Below are 21,359 nucleotides of genomic sequence, written 5' to 3'. Positions count from 1 at the left end.
CTGGGTGTGAGAGGAGGGTGAAGAAATCTTCATGTGTCTACTTGATGGTTTGGTCCCAGTCATGAAACTGAAGGAAAGCTTAGCCGCCCAACAGAAGCCTTCTGCTCCACCCCCATCACCCTGTGGACAGCTTCCGTTCCTCCCAGCTCCACCCTGATGGTTCTCTCTCTTTTCCTTCCCAGACCCTCAACACCTTACACCAAGTCAAAGCGAGGCCACAGAGAAGAGGAACAAGAAGACCTGACGAAAGACATGGATGAACCCTCTCCAGTCCCAAATGTAGAAGAGGTGACACTCCCCAAAACAGGTATGGGCCAAGCCAAGCCCCAGGCCAACCCCCACCCTTTCCCATCCCTGCTGTGCCAAGTTCCTAAATGGACTGGTTCTCCAGATACAAAGGAGCTTTCCCTTCTGCATAGCTGCTTAGTGACGTTACCATTACCCTAAGAAATCCTCCTGCTTTATGTCCATGTCTGATACGGACATGCTGTCAACTAATAGCAGTTGTCTGCAAATTTTCTGTTTTTCTGTCCCGAGGATCAAACCTAGGACTTGTGCATTAGCAAATGTTCTACCACTGAGCTACAGTCCTGTCCCTCCAAACCCTGTTGTGTATGTACGTACACATATACAAGCATATAGAGGCCAGCGTTCAACGAGGTGTTACTCCGTAGTGTTTTTAACATTTATAGTGTGTGTGTGTGAGAGAGAGAGAGAGAGAGAGAGAGACAGAGAGAGAGAGAGAGAGAGAGAGAGAGAGAGCTCGCCGCAGTGCATGTGATGTGTGGGATGAGGTCAGGACAATTGTGGGAGTCGTTCTCTCCTTCTACCGTGTGGGTTCCAGGGATTAGGCATAAATACCGGGACCCACTGCCCCGTCTCGTGCACCCTGCCTTGTGTTCTGAGACCTGGGACTTCAGGTCTTGTCTGGGTTGCCAGTAAGTCTCAGGGACCTGCTTCTCTCCACTTCCCCATCACTGCGATTGTAAGGCCACACCACCGTGCCTGGGCCTGGCTTTTTACATGGGTACTAAGGATTGATCTGGTCTTCAGACTTGAGCAACAAGCATTTTAACTGACTGAGCTATCTCCCTACCCTAACAGCTGTTGATTGTACATTCCCATCAATAAACTATGTTTCAAGGCAAATTATGCACATTATACCACCAAAACATTACTTTAGGACCATTATAAAACATGCAAACAGGGGCTGGAGAGATGGCTCAGAGGTTAAGAGCACTGGCTGGTCTTCCAGAGGTCCTGAGTTCAATTCCCAGCAACCACATGGTGGCTCGCAATCATCTGCAATTCAATCTGGTGCCCTCTTCTGGCATGTAGACAGAACACTGTATATGTAATAAATACATAAATCTTAAAAAAAATAAAAGAGAACAATTTAAAAAAAATAAAACAGGCAAACATTATCATTTAAAAAATGGGTTGGGTTGGGACTGGATAGTTGGCTCAGTGGTTAAGAGCAATTACTGCTTTTGCAGAAGACCCAGATTTGATTCCCAGCACCCACAATGGTGGTTTACAAATGTCAAATTCCAGTACCATGGGACCCAACACTCTCTTCTGGTATTGCATACAGATGATACACAGACATACATTGTAACAAAAAAAAAACAATCTCAAAAATTATTTATTTATGTATTGACAGGGTTTCTCTGTGTAACCCTGGCTGTCCTGAAACTCATTTTCTGGCCTCTGTGAACATCTGCATATACCTGGCATTGTTCTCACAGACATACAGATATACATAAATAATTGTTTCTAAATAATGGAACTGAGCCAATGTGATGGCTCTGTGGGTAACAGTGCTTGCCACTCAAGCCTGAGGACCAATTTGAACCCTGGAACCCATAGCCAGATTCAGTAGCTTGTGTCTGTGGTCCTAGCAAAGCAGGGTGTGAATAGGCCACAGACTTCCGCAGGAGACAGAGAGACCCTGCCTCAAAACAAGGTGGGGGAGAGCTGACTCCATAGAAGTTATCCCCCGGCTTCCACGCCTGTGCCATGGTTCATGCTTGTGCACACACAAAACCAATCAATCTACCTTTTAAAAAAGTGCTTTAGTAAATTTGTTTCACACCCCAGCCACAGTTTCTCCTCCCTCCTCTCCTCCCAGTGTCCTCCACCCCATCTGTCTTTTTAAAGACAGTAGCTAGACTGGGGGTATTGCTTATTAGAGTGCTTGCCTGGCATGCATGAAGCCCAGAGTTCAGTACTTCGCACCAAACTTAATTCCAACATGTGAGATACAGGAGAATCAGTAGTTAAAGGCCAGCCTGGAATACATGAGACCCTGTCTCAAAAAAAAAAAAAAATGCTGCAGAGATGAGTCGTCATGAGGACCTGAGTTTGGATCCCTAGTACTCATGTAAAATGCCTAGTGTGGCAGTTTGTGCCATGATCCTGTGCTGAGGTAGAGGCAGGAGGCCTTGCTGGCTAGTCATTTTAGCTGAATCAGTGGGCTCAGGATCAGTGAGAAACCCTATTTCAAAAACAAAGGAGAGTGACATAAGATCACACCAATGTAGACTCTGACCTCCACACAAACACACATACGCTCAAGGCACACAATCAAGAAATTTGAAATGTTGTTTGTTTTTCAAGACAGGGTTTCTCTGTATTGTTTTAGAGGCTGTCCTGGAACTCACTTGGTAGACCAGACTGGTCTCGAACTCACAGTGATCCACCTGCCTCTGCCTCCCGAGTGCTGGGATTAAAGGCGTGCGCCACCAACGCCCGGCATAAATAAAGAAATCTTAAAAAGAAAAAAAAGAAAAATGTTGGGGCTAAAAGTGGCTCAGCAGCTAAGCGTGCGTGCTGCGCCTGCGCTTGCACAGGACCTGGAGCTCCCAGTGCCCACGCCAGATGGCTTACATTAATAAACAATCTCCAGGCGACCCAGTGCTCTCTTCTGGCTTCCAGGGGCACCTTTACACATGTTCACACGCATACACATGTATACATATAATTATAAAGCAAATAGGTTTTTAGAAAAAGAAAACTAAAGGGCAGCAGGAACAGCTCTAAAGAGAAACCCTGTGTCTCTTCTGTGTTTTGGCCAGCCATGTTTGGCACACTGTATGAGGGTTCCACTGTGGAGGCCACTGCACCCCAGTACTGGTTGCAGTTTCTGTCCTGTCCACTAGCCTCAAATACTCCAGAAGTACAGTTCAGGGTGAGATTTGGGAAGCTATTTCCTCCTGAGCGTTTGTGTATGAAATCGACTGAGGACACTATGGTTTGCTTTAAAATGTTCAAGATTAGGCTGGGTATAGCTTATTGTGGAGCACCAGCCTGGTGGGTGCAGAGTCTTGCACTCCATCCCCAACACTGCAGACATCTTTTTAAATATTTAGGCCTGCATGATAGCACATGACTTTAAATCCCAGCACTCTGGAGGCAGAGGCAAGGGGAGCTCTGTGAGTTAGAAGCTAGCCTGGTTTACATTGAGAGTGCCAGGACAGCCAGGTTTCATAGGCCCTGTCTCAAAGACAAATAAAATAAAACTAAGTCAAGGTCTGGCTAGGCGTGGTGGCACACACCTTTAATCCCAGCACTCGGGAGGCAGAGGCAGGTGGATCTCTGTGAGTTCAAGGTCAGCCTGGTCTATAGAGTGAGTTCCAGGACAGCCTCCAAAACAATACAGAGAAACCCTGTCTCGAAAAACTGGGGAAAAAAATATAACCATTCAACTAGGCCTGGTAGCATAGCATAGACTTATAATCCCAATTACTTGGAAGGCTGAGGCGGGAGGGGTGTAAGTGGTACAAAGCCAACCTGGGATGCACAGTGACTCCTAATATCAACCTGGGCAACTCAGTGAGACTTTGTCTCAAGAGAAAAAGCAAAGTCAAGCATACTAGATCATACCTGTAATTCTAGCACTTGGCAGGCAGAGGCAGGTTGAACTGGAGTTCAGAGCCAGCCTTAGCTACATAGTGAATTCAAAACCAACCTGAGCTGCTTGAGTCTGTGTTTGTTTTTAATTATTTATGTATTTTATGTGTATGGTGCTTGTCTGCATGTACATGTACACACCAGAAGAGGGCATTGGGGGGGCTGGAGAGATGGTTCAGCGGTTAACAGCACTGACTGTTCTTCCAGAGGTCCTGAGTTCAATTCCCAGCAACCACATGGTGGCTCACAACCACCTTGAATGAAATCTGGTGCCCTCTGCTGGCCTGTAGGCAGAAGGCTGTATACACAATAAATAAATAAAATATTAAAAAAAAAAAAAGAGGGCATTGGATTCCATGAGACCACAGTCATAGGTGGCACCATGTGAGTGCTGGGAATTGAACTAAGGACTTCTCTAAATGCAACCAGTGCTCTTAACAGCAGAGCAATCTCTCCAGCCTGAGACTGTTTCAAAAAGCCAAAACCAAAATTAAAAAGTTAGAAAAGAAAGCAAGAGTGCTGGGTAACTGGGCTTGGTGGTGGTGCGTGACTGTAAGCCAGCACTCAGGAGGTGGAGAAGCAGGGTCATTCTTGGTTACATAGCAAGTGGGAAGCCTGGAATACACTAGACACCATCTCAAAAACAAAAGGAAAAGCCCGGGGCCAGGCCTGTGACTCTGGTGGGGCACTTGCATACACTCACGCAGCTCTGGGTCCAGTTGTCGGTGCATCGCCGGATGGTATCTACTATTTCCAGAATGACCTAGTTTAAGTTCGTAGTAAAAGATGATATAGGGAGCCGGGCACTCGGGAGGCAGAGCAGGAGAATCATAGGAGCTCATACACGTAGATAAGGAAGCTAAATGAAATCGTTGGTTGGGTAAGGCAGTAAATTAACAAGTGTGTTTCAAAGTTTTTTAAGAAAGCAAGATCTGTAAAACTGCTAACAGCTGAGAAGGGAGGGCTTGCCTGTGGCCAACATGTCTAATGCAGCGGCTCTTTCTCCTGGCAGTCAACACTAAGAAGGACTCGGAGTCAGCCCCAGTCAAAGGAGGCACCATGACTGACCTGGGTAAGACAGGGAGCCCTAAGGCAGGCCGTGCTGGAGGCAGGGAGAGCTCAGCTCGCCTCCCCAGCCTTCTGGCTCTCCAGGGGGCACTGGCTGCCCCGAAGGTTCTGTCCTTACGGCTTGCTTCTTTCCCTTTCAGATGAACAGGAGGATGAAAGCATGGAGACGACGGGCAAGGTGGAGCCAGTGTGGAGAGGCTCTACCTCTCTGTGGGATTGTGACTAGAGTTCCTTCTGCCTGGGCTTTTCCCACCATAGAGTAAACTAGCTGTTGCTCAGTGCTGCAGCCACTCAGAGCCCCAGGGCCCATGGTGCTCACCCTCATCACCTGCTAGTGTCCATGCTCCTGGGTGTAGGAGAAGCTGAGGGTGCTAGGCGGGGAGGGGGAACGCTGAGTGTCCAGCAGCCTCCATGCTCATAGGATGAGGATGACAGCAGCACGGGCAACAAAGGGGAGCAGACCAAGAACCCAGACCTGCACGAGGACAACGTGACCGAGCAGACACACCACATCATTATTCCCAGCTACGCTGCCTGGTTTGACTACAACAGGTATGGCGCCAACTTACCCTCCAGCCCTCCTTCCCTGTGCCAGTCCCGTCTCCCACACAGATGTCTGTGCCTCAGTGAGGCTAACGGTGTACTTCCTTCCAGAGACGCTCCAGGACTTTAGGAGTTCCTGGCTCCCTGCTACGATTTAGGCCTGCTTAAAAGGGCTTCTTTTCCACCCCTAATGCCTTCTGAGTCCACTGCGATTTCTCTTGCAGCGTTCACGCCATTGAACGGAGGGCTCTGCCTGAGTTCTTCAACGGCAAGAACAAGTCCAAGACTCCAGAGATGTAAGATTCAGCCCACGGCTTTGTTTGGTGTTCTTTCTGCATTCACCCTTACAGATTTAGCAGCATCCAGCCAGGCTCTCTGTTAGGCATACAAAGACACGACAGATGCCTGAGGATGACAAAGGAGAGCATGGTCTTCTATATAAGACAGTACCCTTTGCTCCCACATTTCAAATGTTGTAACAGATACAGAGAAGTTCAGTCCATAATTGTTATTTGAAACGCACACAACCCTAGGATATGTAGCCATTTTAATTAAAATGAATATGACTGTGGCTAGGTTGAAACTCTGGTAGAAAAACAAGATAAAGTCAACCCTAGTGGCTCACATCTGTAGTCCTTGCACTTGGGAGACTGAAGCAAGAGCTCAAACGAGACCAGTGTGGGCTTCCTAGCTAGACTTTCTCAACGGGGAGAAGACAAGAGAAGGAATGAAAAGGAAGACTCTGAGAGTCACGACATAGAGTGGTGTGTAAGTCCAGGGTTAAGACTGTACATGTGGCTCCGTAGTAGAACACATGCCTGTTGTGCACACACAGGAGCTCTGTCACCCATGCCAGATCTCTGCAGAGGCAGGTAGGTCTCTGTAAGTTTAAGTCTCGTCTACACAGGATGAGGCCAGCCAGGGCCAGATAGTGAGACAAAAGTAAGTAATAAAAGCCTTAGGGCTTGCAAGCCGGTGTTTATTGACTTTGAAAAGTGCTGCTTTTTCTAAATATTTAGTTTTTTGTTTGTTTGTATGTTTGTTTTTGGGTTTTCCTTGGTTGTCCTGGAACTCACTCTGTAGATCAGGCTGATCTTGAACTTAGAGCGATAAACCTGCTTCCACTACCCAGAAATATTTATTTTATTTTTTAAATTATTGTATGTGAGTGGGTATGTACATGTGAATGCAGCACCCACAGAGGCTAGGAAGGGTATTGGATCTGTTGGAGGTGGAATACAGGCCACCATGAGTAGCCTAGCATGGTGCTGAGATCTGCATTGCTCTAGCCCAGCAGCTGCCATTTTTTGAGCTGCAGTATGCCAGAAACAGCTAGTTCTCCCTGGACATCCTGTGTGACACCAAGGAGTCTTTGGTTTCAGAGAGCTTGACAACATTATCATGATAAGACTGGCATCTGACTTTAAATCTTTCTAACTTCAAGATACAAATTACATCTGTAATCCCAGCCTCTGAGTGGCTGAGGCGAGACCACAGGCTGAGGGCTAATCTGGGCTACAAAGCAAGTTCCAGACCAAGCTAGGTGACATGGTGGGTAAAAGAGCCTGCTGCCAGGCCTGGCAGTCCAGGGTCTCCCTCATGGTGCTCATGCACACATACATAAAATCAGTAAATAAAAATGCATGAAGTTTTAATCCCAGCACTCGGGAGGCAGAGGCAGGCAGATCTCTGTGAGTTCGAGACCAGCCTGGTCTATAAGAGCTAATTCCAGGACAGGCTCCACAGGGAAACCCTGTCTCAAACACACACACACACACACACACACACACACACACACACACACACACACACACACACACACGAAAAATAGAAAAATAATAGTTTTAAAAAGAAAACAGAGAGCCGGGCGTTGGTGGCGCACGCCTTTAATCCCAGCACTCGGAGGCAGAGGCAGGCGGATCTCTGTAAATTCGAGACCAGCCTGGACTACCAAGCGAGTTCCAAGACAGCCTCCAAAGCCACAGAGAAACCCTGTCTCGAAAAACCAAAAAAAAAAAAAAAAAAAAAAAAAAAAAAAAAGAAAATAGAGAAGGAGTGAGAGCTTAAAGGATGGCTCAGCAGGCTCCAAGTCTGACTTGAGTTCTTGAGTTTGGTTCCTGGGTCCCACATGCTGGAAGGAGAGAACCAACTCATGAACGCTGTCATCTAGCAAAACTACTATGTCTAAAACTAACTTTAAGCCAGGCAGTGGTGGCGCAGGCCTTTAATCCCAGCACTTGGGAAGCAGAGGCAGGATTGGCAGTTGAAGGCTATCCTTGGCCATCTAGCAGATAGCCAAGCTTGGGCTACATGAAACTGTGACTCTACATAGGTAAATAAATCAAATTAAAAGCTAAGATGGTGGTATATAATCTCAGCATCTGGGACATGGAGTTGTGATGTAGACCAAGTTGAAGACCAGCCTGTACCACAGAAGACTGTCTCAGAAATGATAAGTTAAAAAAATAAAAATAAAAATTTTGAGATCCAAAACAAAAGCAACCCTTAAAGGCTGGAAAGATGCCTCAGTAGTGATAGGCCCTGGCTGCTGTTGCAGAGGACCCAGGCTTGATTCCCAGTACTCATGTAGTGATTTACATCTGTCAGCAACTCCAATTCCTGGGGAGCTAACAACCCCTTTTGACATCCTTGGGTACCAGATGTGCATGTAGTACACAGATATATACTTAGACAGAACACCCATACACATAAAAAAGCAGCTGGGCAATGGTGGCGCACACCTTTAATCCTGGCACTTGAGAGGCAGAGGCAGGTGGATCTCTGTGAGTTTGAGGCCAGCCTGGACTACAGAGTGAGTTCCAGGACAGCCTCCAAAGCTACACAGAGAAGCTGTCTTGGGGAGAGAGAGACAGAGAGAGCAGAGACAGAGAGGCAATCCTTTAAGGCCCTTTTCCAGCATCAGGCTGGTTGCACGGATAAGGACTTTTGAGTGTCTTGGGAAACAAGCATCTTTTTTCCTTACCTTTAGATTTTTATTTCAAAAATTGGGTAAGGTGGACATGATGATCCATCCTGTAGCCTCAGCACCTGGGAGGCTAGGAATCCCTGGTAAAATTAAGGGATGATTCATTTAATTAAAACCATCAAGGAGAATGCAGGAGCCATTCGTATTTTAGATGTACTTATTTTGTGTGTGAGTGTTTAACTTGCATATATGTATGTGTACCACGTGTGCCTGGTGCTCATGGAGTTCAGAAGAGGGCACCAGATTCCCGGGAACTGGAATTATGGGTATTTTTGCGCCACCACGTGGGTGCTGGGAACTGAACCTAGGTCTTCTGTGCTCTTAGCCGCTGGGCTACCTCTCCAGCCCCCAGCAGGAAACATCTGAATACTACGCAGTTAGACATGCTGGGTGCTCTGAGTTAAATAATCTTGTCTTTTCCATCTTTGTCACACAGGAGGATTCTTTAGCACTTTCATCATTTTTCCTCTTCCTTGGGCCTCAACAAACATTAATTTTCTTCCTCTTATTCGTCTTTCTGACTCTTCTAAGCTACCTGGCATATCGAAACTTCATGATTGACACTTACCGACTGAATCCCCAGGAGTATCTAACATCTACTGCCTGTCGGCGGAACTTGGCGGGTGATGTCTGCGCGATCATGAGGTGGGTCTTCTGAGGAGAGTGAGATTGAGAGGACATCTGTGTGTCGTGACAGAGCTACAGATACTTTCAGGAGCATAGGGAATAAGCAGAAGACACCTAGGGAAAGGCCCTGTCATAACAGGGTTAGGGGATTGGAAATGTGACGTAAAGGAGGACAGAGGACCGTGTCCTTAGCTGAAAGACAGCTCTCTCAGAAGAGACAGTCACTAGGGCGTGGGCATGGAGAGAAGTCCAGGCTGAGGGTGTGTAGCTGGGTGTCACTGTGGTGATGAGTGGGTGAAGGGAGGGTTCCCCCTCCTTTCTGGCTTTCGCATGTGACCCAGCCTCCCTTTCTCTCGCAGGGTCCATGCCTTCCTGGAACAGTGGGGTCTTATTAACTACCAGGTGGACGCCGAGAGCCGACCAACCCCCATGGGGCCTCCACCCACTTCTCACTTCCATGTCTTGGCAGACACGCCATCAGGGCTGGTGCCTCTTCAGCCCAAGACCCCACAGGTAGGTGAGGGGCGCGGGGACTAGGGTGGGTGGGTAGGTTGGGGCTTCTTTGGACTTTTCTTTTCCTGTTTACTTTTTTATTTTTATATTTTTAGAGTAATGATTCAGGAGTGTAGTAGGGTTCTTCTTTGAGCATGAGTTGGAAGGGGCCACAGGAATCAGCCCATGTGTTTAGCATCTTCTTTTAGCCCTGATACCTAAGCTGTAAGCACTTGTTGAGGGAGAGAAGTTGCTCCTCATCCCAGGGAACAGGCAGGCTAATGTAGAAGATGAGCAGATAGGGAAATCGCTTGTGATAACATGTATGAAGTTTTTTACTTTGCCATGTTTCCCATATTTTTTCATTTTTGCCTCATAAGTATTATCACCTTCATTTTTTCACATTTCCATTTCGTACATTATTTAAAAAGAGAAGAAAACATTGTGTGGCTAACACAAAGATACTGACTGAATCTAGGATTAGGATCTACTGTCCAGCTCCTTAGAGTCTGTGACGATACATGTGACTACAAATGTCTATCATGCCAAGTACATGTCTAATTAATCATGGAGGCAGCATGGGACAGTGGCATGAGTGTCCCCAGAGCTCGTGGGCCGCCCAGCATTTGATCTTTAGGCCTCCAAGGCCTTGGCCTGGCCATTTCCTGCCCAGCTTCAATGACGCCAAGCTCTGTCCCCCAGGGCCGCCAGGTTGATGCTGATACCAAGGCTGGGCGGAAGGGCAAAGAGCTGGATGACCTGGCGCCAGAGACGGCTAAGGGCAAGCCAGAGCTGGTAGGTGGGGTGCAGACCCCGCTGGGCTGCTTATTCGCCCCTTCACTGGGGGACCCTGCCTGGGAAGAAGAGACAAGAGAGCAGAGGGAGCTGCAGCAGTAAGGGAGGGAGTCCCGCCCAGCCAGGGGAAGCGCCTCTCTTTCTCTCTGTCTCTCTCTGTCTGTCTCTGTCTCTCTGTCTGTCTCTGTCTCTGTCTCTGTCTCTCTCTCTCTCTCTCTCTCTCTCTCTCTGCTCTGGCCCTGTGGCCACTTACATTCATTTCTTTTTTTTTCCCCTTCCACAAATAGCAGAGCTCTGCTTCCCAACAAATGCTCAGCTTCCCTGACAAAGGCAAAGAGAAACCAGCAGACATGCAGAACTTTGGACTGCGCACAGACATGTACACAAAGAAGAACATCCCCTCCAAGGTATGAGGTGCAGCCAGCCTGGTCTTGAGACCCTTCGCTCTGCATGGCTTGATTCCTGAGGGCCTCTGTTTCTCTGCAGAGCAAAGCTGCAGCCAGCGCCACTCGGGAGTGGACGGAGCAGGAGACGCTGCTACTCCTAGAGGTAACTGGGCCAAAGCACGGAGAGCTCTGCTGAGGACAGGTGTGGCTGGGATCCAGCCTGTGCGTGGGGAACGCTCATGCAGTCTGGTGTCTGCCACTCCTGTCCCAGGAACAGCTTCAGCTCAGGGATTTGGGCCTTTCTTAGTGTGCTACTTGGAGATTCCCCCTTGGGTCCAGCAGAATACAGAAATACCAGAACACAAAGAGCTTTGAAGCCAGATGCCCTTAGTGGGATGGGGTTGACCTTCAGGGAAGTGGCGAGGTAAGCGGAGTTGTGTCCCCACCGCTCCCACCAGGCTCTGGAAATGTACAAGGACGACTGGAACAAAGTGTCTGAACATGTGGGAAGCCGCACGCAGGATGAGTGCATCTTGCATTTTCTTCGCCTTCCCATTGAAGACCCATACCTGGAGGACTCAGAGGCCTCCCTAGGCCCTCTGGCCTACCAGCCCATCCCCTTCAGTCAGTCCGGAAACCCTGTTATGAGCACTGTTGCCTTCCTGGCCTCTGTCGTCGATCCCCGAGTTGCTTCTGCTGCTGCCAAGTCAGCCCTAGGTAATCTGGGAGGAGGGCTGGCCTTACTTGCTTTTATAGGTTAGATGCTCACGGTGAAACCTCAAGTCTGGCTGCCCTGCTGGCCTTGTCTGCTGCTGCCTTAGGTCAGGGCCTGTCTATCCCATGTTGCTCTTAGAGGAAGATGGGCTTATGAGAGAGCTTGCGCAGGTAACCAGCACTGTCCACCTGCTTCGTCCCAGCCTCTCCCTCTCTGGGTCTTACAGAAGAGTTCTCCAGAATGAAGGAAGAGGTGCCCACCGCCCTGGTGGAAGCCCATGTGCGCAAAGTGGAAGAAGCAGCCAAGGTCACAGGCAAGGCAGACCCTGCCTTTGGTCTGGAAAGCAGCGGCATCGCGGGAACTACCGCAGATGAGCCTGAGCGCATTGGTGAGCACGAGCTTCTGGATTTCTTCCATCCACTGAGAGCCAGGGCCAGCTGGCCTCCGCCTCCCTGTGCCATGCCCACCCTGGCCTTGCCCCCATCACAGCACAAGCGGGAGAGAAAGTCCGGGGAATTTTGTTTTCCTTCGTGATGTCACTATAGGGAATTTGGCTTCCTTCTACTGGTCTTGTTCCTGAGGTTTCGGCTACTGGAAAACTGTCACGTAGATGGGACTTATCAGACTTGCCTCCTTTCTTTCCTTTCTCCATGGCTCCAGAGGAGAGCAGTACTGATGAGGCACGGGCAGAGGGCCAGACATCAGATGAGAAGAAAGAGCCTAAGGTACCGAGGGAAGAAGCTGCCATGTGATCAGGGATCCAGGGACCAAAGTCAGGGGTCACGGTGGCTGAGCAAATGGTTCAGTGGGTGAGAGGGTTTGTTCCCTAGCACCTGTGTAAAAAGTTTGGCATTGTTTTATGTGTCTGCAACTCCATTGGAGGGTGGACCTGTCTTAAGGCAATAAGATACCCAGTGTTGGCCAGGCAGTGGTGGCGCACGCCTTTAATCCCAGCACTTGGGAGGCAGAGGCAGGCGGATCCCTGTGAGTTCGAGGCCAGCCTGGTCTACAGAGCAAGTGCTAGGACAGCCTCCAAAGCTACAGAGAAACCCTGTCTCGAAAAACCAGAAAAAGAAAAAAAACAAAGATACCCAGTGTCCTGCTCTGGCCTTGGCATGTCCACACCCATGCATGTGCATGCAGCACATGCTACACATGCGCACACAGGGATAAGGAAGGAAGGAGGTTGAGTCAGTCACCAGCCTGGGCCCGTGAGAGCGGCATCCTCTGATGTCTTCCTTTCTTCTGGAACCGCAGGAGCCACGGGAAGGAGCGGGGGCTGCAGAGGAAGAGGCGAAGGAGGAAGCCAGCGAGGCTGCCAAGAAGGATGAGGAGAAAGGGAAAGAAGGGGACAGCGAGAAGGAGTCCGAGAAGAGTGACGGGGACCCGATAGGTAGCTGCCCAGCACGGGAGTGTGCACAGGAACGCGGTGTGGGTGTGTGCCGAAAGGCTAATTCTACCTCTCCTGGCACAGTTGACCCCGAGAAAGATAAGGAGCCCAAAGAAGGCCAGGAGGAAGTCCTGAAGGAAGTGGTTGAGTCAGAGGGCGAGAGGAAAACGAAGGTGGAGCGAGACATTGGTGAGGGTAACCTCTCCACAGCTGCTGCGGCCGCCCTGGCCGCTGCTGCAGTCAAGGCCAAGGTGAGGACGGTTCTCGGAGAAGCAGCTGCCCGCTTCTCTAACCCCCTTCTCACTCCTTAGACAGTGTTGGCCTGCTCCTTTTTACTTCATCCTGAATGAGTTAGTCGTCTCTTTAAACTTGTGAAGTCTCTCACCATTGACCGTTCCCAGCCCTTCAGTTTCTTACTTGTCTTACCTCTTGCTGTTCTTCTTCTACATGCTTTTTATGTAAAACGATTGCAGCTACACTAGTGTGAGTTGTGATCATCGCCGCTTCCTTCCTAACCCTGCCAGCCTCTGTCCTTCCCTCTCTGTCTGGAGTGTCTGCAGCTGAGTCCTCAGGCTGACCCTGTCACACTCCTTGCCTAGCACCTGGCTGCCGTTGAGGAAAGGAAAATCAAGTCTTTGGTGGCCCTGCTGGTGGAGACCCAAATGAAGAAACTGGAGATCAAACTCCGCCATTTTGAGGAGCTGGAGACGATAATGGACCGGGAGCGAGAAGCAGTGAGTAGCAACCAGTCAAGGGTCAGCAGGAGCCTGAGCCTGCCAGACGCTGGGCTTAGGGGTCCCGAGGCTGACAGGACCCCACAGCAGAAGGCAGTACGGCAGGAGCCTACAGCCTGACAGCCACAGGCAGGCTGCTAAGGAGGCTTTTGACCGCTACAGCTCTAGGTCTGGCAGCAAGCAATGCTTGCCTCTTACTAACTAGATTCTCATAAAGCTGAGTGCCTGGCCGGGTAGGCAGTGGTGGCTCATGCGTTTAATCCTAGCACTGGGGAGGTAGAGGCAGGTGGATCTCTGTGAGTTCCAAGCTAGCCTGGTCTCTGTAGTGAGTTCCAGAACAGCCTCCAAAGCCACAGAGAAACCCTGTCTTGAAAAACCAAAGTAAACAAACAAACAAATGGGTAAAGATAAAACTAAGTGCTGGGAGATTCAGGATAAAATCAAAATTCAGGAGCCAGTGAGTGCATCCATGTGGGATTGCTCTCTAAGAACAGTAAGTGTTTAGCTGATTTTGAAGAAAGAAAACTTGAGTTGATAGGAACTGAAAATGAGTAATAACAAGTTCAGAGTTTGGGGATTGAAATGAACCAGAGCCACACCATACCAACTCCGGTGCAGTGAAGAATGATGTGGGTACCCAGAGGGAGACATGACGGTCTTAGAATCTGTAAAGAGTGCGACTCGAAGGACAGAGGAAGCCAAGGTTCAGTCTTGGGGAACACCAGCTTGAGAGGTAGGGTCTTTGAAAAGAAGTGGGCCAGGGTATGGTAACAGTATTCCATGGTGCGCAGCTGGAGTATCAGAGGCAGCAGCTCCTGGCCGACCGTCAAGCCTTTCACATGGAGCAGCTCAAGTATGCAGAGATGCGGGCCCGGCAGCAGCACTTCCAGCAGATGCACCAGCAGCAGCAGCAGCAGCCACCAGCCCTGCCCCCAGGCTCCCAGCCCATACCCCCAGCCGGGGCTGCCGGGCCACCCACAGCCCACGGTCTCGCTGTGGCCCCAGCAGCCGTGGCCCCTGCTCCTGCTGGCAGTGGGGCCCCTCCTGGAAGCTTGGGTTCTTCTGAACAGATCGGGCAGGCAGGGCCAACTGCAGGGCCACAGCAGCCACAAGCAGCTGGAGCCCCCCAGCCTGGGGCAGTCCCACCAGGGGTACCCCCCCCTGGACCCCATGGTGAGTATGAGCTCTGCAGAGCTTGTTGGCCTAGAGAGCCTGGCAGACGTTCTAGTCTCTTGAAGGGAAGACCTGATGAGCCCACAGATGAGTTGTAGTTTCTACAGGTGGGCACCATTGTATTCTGTCCCCAAACCAGCAGGGATATTTTCCCAAACACAGATATCTGGAGTTTTATTCCAAGAATCTACCACTTATTCTAGTGTCAGGCAAAGGGGAGGGGACACCAGCTGGTGGCTAGTGAGGCCTAAGGGTTCACTTCTCTCAGCTTTCTTCTTGTCTTTGTTTCTAGGCCCCTCACCGTTCCCCAACCAACAAACTCCTCCCTCAATGATGCCGGGGGCAGTGGCAGGCAGCGGGCACCCAGGCGTGGCGGGTAATGCTCCTTTGGGTTTGCCTTTTGGCATGCCGCCTCCTCTTGCTGCTCCATCCATCATCCCATTGGGTAGTCTAGCTGACTCCATTAGTATTAACCTTCCCCCTCCTCCTAACCTGCATGGGCATCACCACCATCTCCCGTTTGCCCCGGGCACTATCCCCCCACCTAACCTGCCTGTGTCCATGGCGAACCCTCTACATCCTAACCTGCCGGCGACCACCACCATGCCATCTTCCTTGCCTCTCGGGCCGGGGCTCGGATCCGCCGCAGCCCAGAGCCCTGCCATTGTGGCAGCTGTTCAGGGCAACCTCCTGCCCAGTGCCAGTCCACTGCCAGGTGAGAAGGGGCCAGGAGGGGAGATGGGTGAGGGAGAGGGTTCCACACGGTGGGAGGGCGGGCAGGCGGGGAAGGGTTAGGCACTAGGATTTCCACAACTGTTTTCAGCAGTCTGGTAAAACCAGAATACAGGAGGAAGGGCCTCTCTGCCTTCCTCCATTTCCCAGTCTGGCGGCTGCCACCTCTGGGATGACGCTGGGGCCTTTCACTGGTGGGTCATGGAGGAGTCCAGTGGCACAGAGGACCTCAGCTGTAAACCGGGAACTAGCTACCCACTTGCATGACCACGGCACTCCTTTGCTTGTTCCCGCCACATTCAGATGCCCCATTTAGAGTCCTTGGGGGCAGGAGGATGGCTGGGGTAGATTTTCCCAGTGTCAAGTAGAAAAGGGATTGGGAAACAAGTCAAGCAGAGTGGGCACCTCATTCATCTACGCACCACTGCATGCCCTGCCCAGCCTGTGTGTGTGGAGCCTGGGGCTGGATCTTCCTCTGCTTGCTCCAGCTCAATTGTCTTCCTTTCTCCACAGACCCAGGCACCCCCCTGCCTCCAGACCCCACAGCTCCGAGCCCAGGCACAGTCACCCCTGTGCCGCCTCCACAGTGAGGAGCCAGCCGGCCATCTCTCCCCCTCACTCCCCATGGAGATCACAGGTCCAGGAACAGCCCTCCCCCACCACTGGGACCCTCCCTCAGCCTGGAGAGTTCGGCACTACGTAAGGAAAGCTCTTCCTGCCCCTTCACCGCCCCCACCATGCCCAGCAGAGGTGTGCCGTTTTATATCCACTTCTTGTCCACGGACTTCTGACTAAAAGATGTTTCTAATGCCTGGGAGAGAGGGTAGGATGGAGATGGTGCCCTCAGGGGAAGGGCTAGGGAAAGATGTTATACAAGGTTCTACTAACCACTTTTGAGGGCAGGCGTACCCCCTTCAGACTTACTGCATTCTTGAAGTGGATAAATGGAAACGAAACCCTTTAAAAGGGAGATTTTAAAGACACATTGGAGCCCACAAAAAATAACTTTTTTTAGGGGGAAGGGCAGGTTTTAAGAGGAGTTAAGGTTTGGGGGCGAGCTGTGGGGATGGAATAGGGTACCAAGCCTGTCTCCTCAGCCCCTTGGTAGAAAGAGCTGGCCCTCCTCACCCATTCCAGTCCACGCTAATCCCCTGCTGCTTCATCACTGTTGCTGTTTTAGGCCACCCCAGCTCAGCCAAGGACCTTTCCCTCTGAATGTCAGCTTTGTGTTTGTTTTTAAAAAGTCACCTGCTTAGTTGATGTCAGCGTACGTGTATTTAGTGGGGAAATGTATGTTGGGGGTTCTGTGGTAGGTCATAGAGGAAGAGAGGGCCGCAGTGGGGGCTGTTCTTCCTGCTTTCTCTGGTGTTTGAGTGTTTAGAAGGCATGGAAACCACTAGGAACTCTAAGAGAATGGGGAGTCTGCAGCCCTGGAAGTTTGAAAAGCACTTAAGCACCTACTTTTGACAGTGGGACGGACACTCTGCTAACTTCTGCCCTCTCCTGCCAAGCCTGACAGAACCTCACTGGTAGGACAGAGAGCCTCACATTTAGCGAGGAGTCCCCGTGAGGACAGAGAGCCTCACATATAGCGAGTAGTCCCCGTGAGGACAGGGATTTGGGTGCAGCCTGCCCGGCGTGGTTCTGCTCCCTGGGCATCAGTGCCTCTCCACTCCAGTCCTCCTCCTCCTCCTGTGAGGCAGACAGGATCCCAGGCTCTCTGCCAACGCCTGGTCCCCGACCAGGCCCCTTGTTTCTCCTGTCCCAGTGTTTCTTTTCCTCTGCATCTTGGCACCTTTCTTCTGTTCAAAGTTTTCTGTAAAATTTTCTTTTCTTTGTTCTTTCCTTTCCTTTTTTTTTTTATAAATTAATTTGCTTTCAGTTCCATCTTGTGGATGCCTCTGTGTTCTCTTACCTGTGGCTGCTTGGCAGTGGGCAGACTGGGCTGGGGGCAGCCTTCCTGGAGTCCCTCCCTGGACATTTACCACAGGCCGGCAGATGTCAGTCTCTTGCCACAAGAGGCCAGGGGCAACCAGGACTGTACTGCAGCAGCAGTGACTCTCACCTACTCTGAAAATAGCTCATGGACTAAATCCTTTTAGACAGTGGCTACATTCCTTCCCTTATTAGGGAGAGGCAGGCACCCCATCTACTTCTGTTGTTACTGGCTTCATCCCTGCAGATGTGACAGTACTAATATGTCCTGGCATTTTTAGTTCCAGTAAACATTCACAGGCTTTCCCACAAAGGTGTTTAGGACTTGAGAGGGTGGGGGCCTGTTTCAAAGAAGCCTTAGGGCCAAGAAATTTAACCTGACACAGAACAGAACAAAACGATGCCTACACAAATATGCAGCTAGCTTTCATCCTATAGGGATTTATGGCTTTCTCCATCCCCCAAAGAGGAGCCTTTTACTAATGAGGCCTTAATCCAGCTTCCCTAACCCCTCAGCGTTGAGCTTTGTCTCAGGACAGATATTACCACCTCAGCTTTTCCTCCCTCAGTCTGCTCAGGGAAGAAAATAACCAAAATAGGGAAAAGAGAGAGCATTTTATTTGTGAAGGCAAACATCACCCAGAAGAGACCAGATGGGCCAGGCGCTGTGATAAGGGAGCCCAGGAGGGGCCACATAGAAATCTCACTGTGGGCAAGGCACTGCTCGCAGTATGGAAATGTCCTCAGCCATTCAGCACCATCCGGACAAGCTCTGTGGAGAGGAGAGCTGGAGTAAGCCAAGGAAAGGGCAGGGGAGGGGAACACCATGGGCCAGGAGACCACAAGACCATGAAGGTGGTCTGAGGAACATGCCCACAGCAACCATCTTTGGGGTCAGTTTGCAAAAGGGCCACCTTGAGTGACCAGTTCTCTCTGCCCCTGGTTCCCCTCCCACCAGCTGTTAGTCCCCCACCCCACGCTGAGCAGCAAGAACACAGCAGAGGCAGAGAAGTTCTCAACTACACCTATAGCTACGTCAGCCACTGGCGGGAGAAGACAGTTTTGGGTTAGGGTACCTCCAAGCTGTCCAGCAGCAGGAAGGAGAAAGAACATTCTGTTACAGCGGCAGAATGGGGCAAGCAGCCCACCCCCCTTTGCCAACTTTCCATGCTCTAGGGCCAAAGAACCACCGTAAGGCAAGCCTTGTCTACAAGCTGGTGAGCTTCCAGACACCAGCACCAAGACCCTGTAAGTCCAACCTCAGAGACCAGAGAGAAGGAAGGAGGTACCACACCCCCAAGCTGCTTTCCCTCTTACTGAGGAATGCCTCCCCTCCCGAGCCAGCTCCATGCAGAATCATGCCAGGGAGAAGTCAGCCGGTAGTAGGCTATGGGCAGGGGCTACAGAGCACAGGTTGGGGAAGAAAGGAAACACCATGGAAATACTAGAGAGGCTGGGAGGAACCGTACCCGCCCCATGGGCCCGTCACCCCGACAGGATATGCCTCACAAATGCTGCAGGAAGGAAGAGACATTAATGGTGAAGACAAGACACAGACATGGGGTGAAGGGGTCAGGCAGTGGGGAGCAGACATTCTGTTTACTTCCCATTCCTCCCCACCCTTGATACTCCATCATCCCTTCCATTGCCATTACACCCCCACAGCTCCCCCCCAGGCTGCACGGGGCCTTGCCCCTTGACTCCTATCTCCCTTTTGGAACCAAGCCGAGGAGCAAAACACCTCAGGTGCTGTCCCTAGCATGCCTCAGAGCATCTCGTCCTCAAAGGCTGGGCTCACAACTGGACACTCACCTTCATAGTTGATGCAGCCGTTGCTGTCCTCATGTCCGGCCACCAACATCTCCACCTCCTCCTCTGTCATCTTCTCCCCTGCGGAGGGAGGAGTACTTGTAGAACTGGTGACAGGTGAGGTGTATCAAGGGGCAGCTCCAGAACAGGTCAGAGCCTTACCCAGTGTGACAAGGACATGACGGATTTCTGCACCCATGACGGTACCGTTCCCTTCCTTGTCAAACACACGAAGGCCTTCCACATAGTCCTCGTAAGTGCCCTGGTCCTTGTTCTTGGCCACCGTCTGCAGCATGGGCAGGAAGTGCTCAAAGTCCAGGACCTTCACGTTCATCTCTGCCACGCGGGACGGACAAATGTCACACAAGAGACACAAGTGAACTGGCAACTCCAGCCAGCAGAGGGAAGGCCTGTGGGACTGTCTGTCTAGGCCTTATGAAGAAAAAGGGGTGCTTTTAACACAACAGCCATGAACCCAGTGGCACACTAAGCTCTCGAGATGCTCACCATCACTCTTGGGGTTCCCCAGGACCTTCAGCACCTCAGCGTTGGTGGGGTTCTGGCCCAGGGCCCTCATCACGTCCCCACACTGGCTGTAGAGGATCTTGCCATCGCCGGTACGGTCAAACAGCTGGAACGCCTCCTTGAACTCTAAGGATTCAGACGAACAGCAGCACAGGGGATTAAGCCTCCTCCCTGCAGAGCTCTGCCACCAACCCAACGGCAGTCATGCTAAAGAAACCAGATCTCTTGTCCTGCTGTACACCCAAGACTGCTCCCAGGGATCCGTTTCTACCAACTCAAATGTCCCGCATAGAGACACAGCCTTCTTCCTTCTGCCCAGCACGAGGTGGTCTCCACCTGTTGATTTACACACCCCCTGAGCCTGCAGCAGGCTAGGTTCTTTACCTCTTCCACACTACTCTTAGGAATTTGCCACCGCCCCGGCTGGGTCCTGTCCTTATAAGGAAGTAGGAGCGGCGGCTAGGGACTCCAGGGTCATTCTTCCAGCCTTCCCCTTCCCAGCCTTCCCCTTACAGAGATCTTCCAGGGAAGCTAAGTCACATCCCTAGCAAACTTCCCGGTTCCCATCTTCACAAAATATCAAGTCTGTTCTTTACAGTATTCACAATCCAAGCCGAAGGAGGGGGCAGTTATTGCAGGAGAGGCAAAAGTGGCCGATTAGAAGCGGCAGAACACAGGTATAAGTAGACACAACAGGCAGTAATCGGACAAAGTCGTTCCACACACCCACCCCACCTAAAACTCACCCAGTGCCTGGGGCTCAGATCTAGAGTGGGAGGGGAAGGAAGAAAGGATGAGAAAGAAAATGGAGGATCCAGAGAGGAGGAGAAGGAAACCCTCGGGGCGCTCTCCCCGAAGTGCTGCGGAGATGACAGGCGAGCATCAAAGAGCAGATGCTAAAGGAGGGGGTCCCTCTCGGTAAGGGTGACCTCAGGTGGGGGTCAGAGACTGCCTACCTGCGGTCTGGTCCTCGGTGAAGTCACACTGCTCGGAGAAGAAGGGATTGGTGAGCACCTGAAGTCTATCCCTGCCTTACAAACTGAACCACAACTCCCGTTTGCAGCTGAGGACTCGCGTCCCAAGGCAGAGAGAGAGAGCGCCCTAGATCTCCCACCCACCGCGTCCGAGCTTCCGAGACCCGGGCTTGCCCTTGCCCACACCCACGGGCTTCCCCTCCCCCGACCCACGGCTCCTTCCTCGCCACACAGCCCCCCTAAGCTCCCGATGCCCGGGGCCCACCATCTTGGCCGCTCAGCTCTGCAAGACCTCTTCCGGCAGTAATGGCTCCGACTGCCGACCCAGCCCTAGCCTTAGCACGTCCCGTGGCGTATGACGTCACCCTCCTCCGTACCATCCAATAGGGATGCTAGTCTGGGCCCGTGCCGATGACGTCACTACATTAGTAATGAGACCGGGGGCCCCGCCCTCGGACCACAAATCGCCCCGGGGCCGGGTTGCGAGGCGCTGGGTGCCAGTCTTCCGAGCTGCACAAAGAGCAGCGAATCTGGGCTTTGGCCGAAGACAGTACTACCCACCT

General features: G+C 51.2%; 2 protein-coding genes across 14 annotated transcripts in view; one reads left to right on the top strand and one right to left on the bottom strand.

The window, feature by feature from the left end:
• The window catches only part of Smarcc2 (SWI/SNF related, matrix associated, actin dependent regulator of chromatin subfamily c member 2), a 28,046-nt gene extending 11,233 nt beyond the window's left edge, over positions 1-16,813 (top strand). For 2 of the 11 annotated variants that reach the window (XM_040754681.1, XM_040754679.1), the window contains exons 11-29: positions 183-307; positions 4,925-4,984; positions 5,121-5,158; positions 5,402-5,532; positions 5,748-5,819; positions 9,041-9,154; positions 9,496-9,649; positions 10,331-10,423; positions 10,714-10,830; positions 10,910-10,972; positions 11,268-11,526; positions 11,751-11,912; positions 12,185-12,249; positions 12,782-12,917; positions 12,999-13,165; positions 13,514-13,648; positions 14,440-14,821; positions 15,114-15,536; positions 16,067-16,813. In XM_040754681.1, the coding sequence (XP_040610615.1) occupies positions 183-307; positions 4,925-4,984; positions 5,121-5,158; positions 5,402-5,532; positions 5,748-5,819; positions 9,041-9,154; positions 9,496-9,649; positions 10,331-10,423; positions 10,714-10,830; positions 10,910-10,972; positions 11,268-11,526; positions 11,751-11,912; positions 12,185-12,249; positions 12,782-12,917; positions 12,999-13,165; positions 13,514-13,648; positions 14,440-14,821; positions 15,114-15,536; positions 16,067-16,143 (2,773 nt within the window). In that variant the 3' untranslated portion in view covers positions 16,144-16,813. Of the gene's footprint in view, positions 1-182; positions 308-4,924; positions 4,985-5,120; positions 5,159-5,401; positions 5,533-5,747; positions 5,820-9,040; positions 9,155-9,495; positions 9,650-10,330; positions 10,424-10,710; positions 10,831-10,909; positions 10,973-11,267; positions 11,527-11,750; positions 11,913-12,184; positions 12,250-12,781; positions 12,918-12,998; positions 13,166-13,513; positions 13,649-14,439; positions 14,822-15,113; positions 15,537-16,066 lie in introns of all 11 variants that reach the window. The other 9 variants (XM_040754687.1, XM_040754686.1, XM_040754680.1 and 6 more) reach the window with 5 other exon arrangements.
• Positions 16,814-18,084: 1,271 nt separating this feature from the next.
• On the bottom strand, positions 18,085-21,192 carry Myl6 (myosin light chain 6). 3 transcript variants are annotated; one of them, XM_005079714.4, is made up of 7 exons: positions 21,062-21,192; positions 20,779-20,806; positions 19,805-19,948; positions 19,460-19,633; positions 19,301-19,378; positions 18,958-19,002; positions 18,085-18,260 (listed from the first exon to the last, which is right to left on the bottom strand). In XM_005079714.4, the coding sequence occupies exons 1-6, from the start codon at positions 21,062-21,064 to the stop codon at positions 18,974-18,976; spliced, it is 456 nt and encodes a 151-aa protein (XP_005079771.1). In that variant the 5' UTR covers positions 21,065-21,192; the 3' UTR covers positions 18,085-18,260; positions 18,958-18,973. The 3 variants fall into 3 exon arrangements, with proteins under 3 accessions (XP_005079771.1, XP_040610624.1, XP_005079772.1); XM_040754690.1 differs by lacking the exon at positions 18,958-19,002 and adding an exon at positions 18,806-18,888; XM_005079715.4 differs by lacking the exon at positions 18,958-19,002.
• Positions 21,193-21,359: the final 167 nt, after the last annotated feature.

The sequence above is a fragment of the Mesocricetus auratus genome, unplaced genomic scaffold, assembly GCF_017639785.1.
Source record: "Mesocricetus auratus isolate SY011 unplaced genomic scaffold, BCM_Maur_2.0 Super-Scaffold_100011, whole genome shotgun sequence".
In the NCBI taxonomy this organism is placed as follows: domain Eukaryota; kingdom Metazoa; phylum Chordata; class Mammalia; order Rodentia; family Cricetidae; genus Mesocricetus; species Mesocricetus auratus.
The sequence above is the reverse complement of the archived record's forward strand: the minus strand, read 5'-3'. Positions and strand labels throughout refer to the sequence as shown.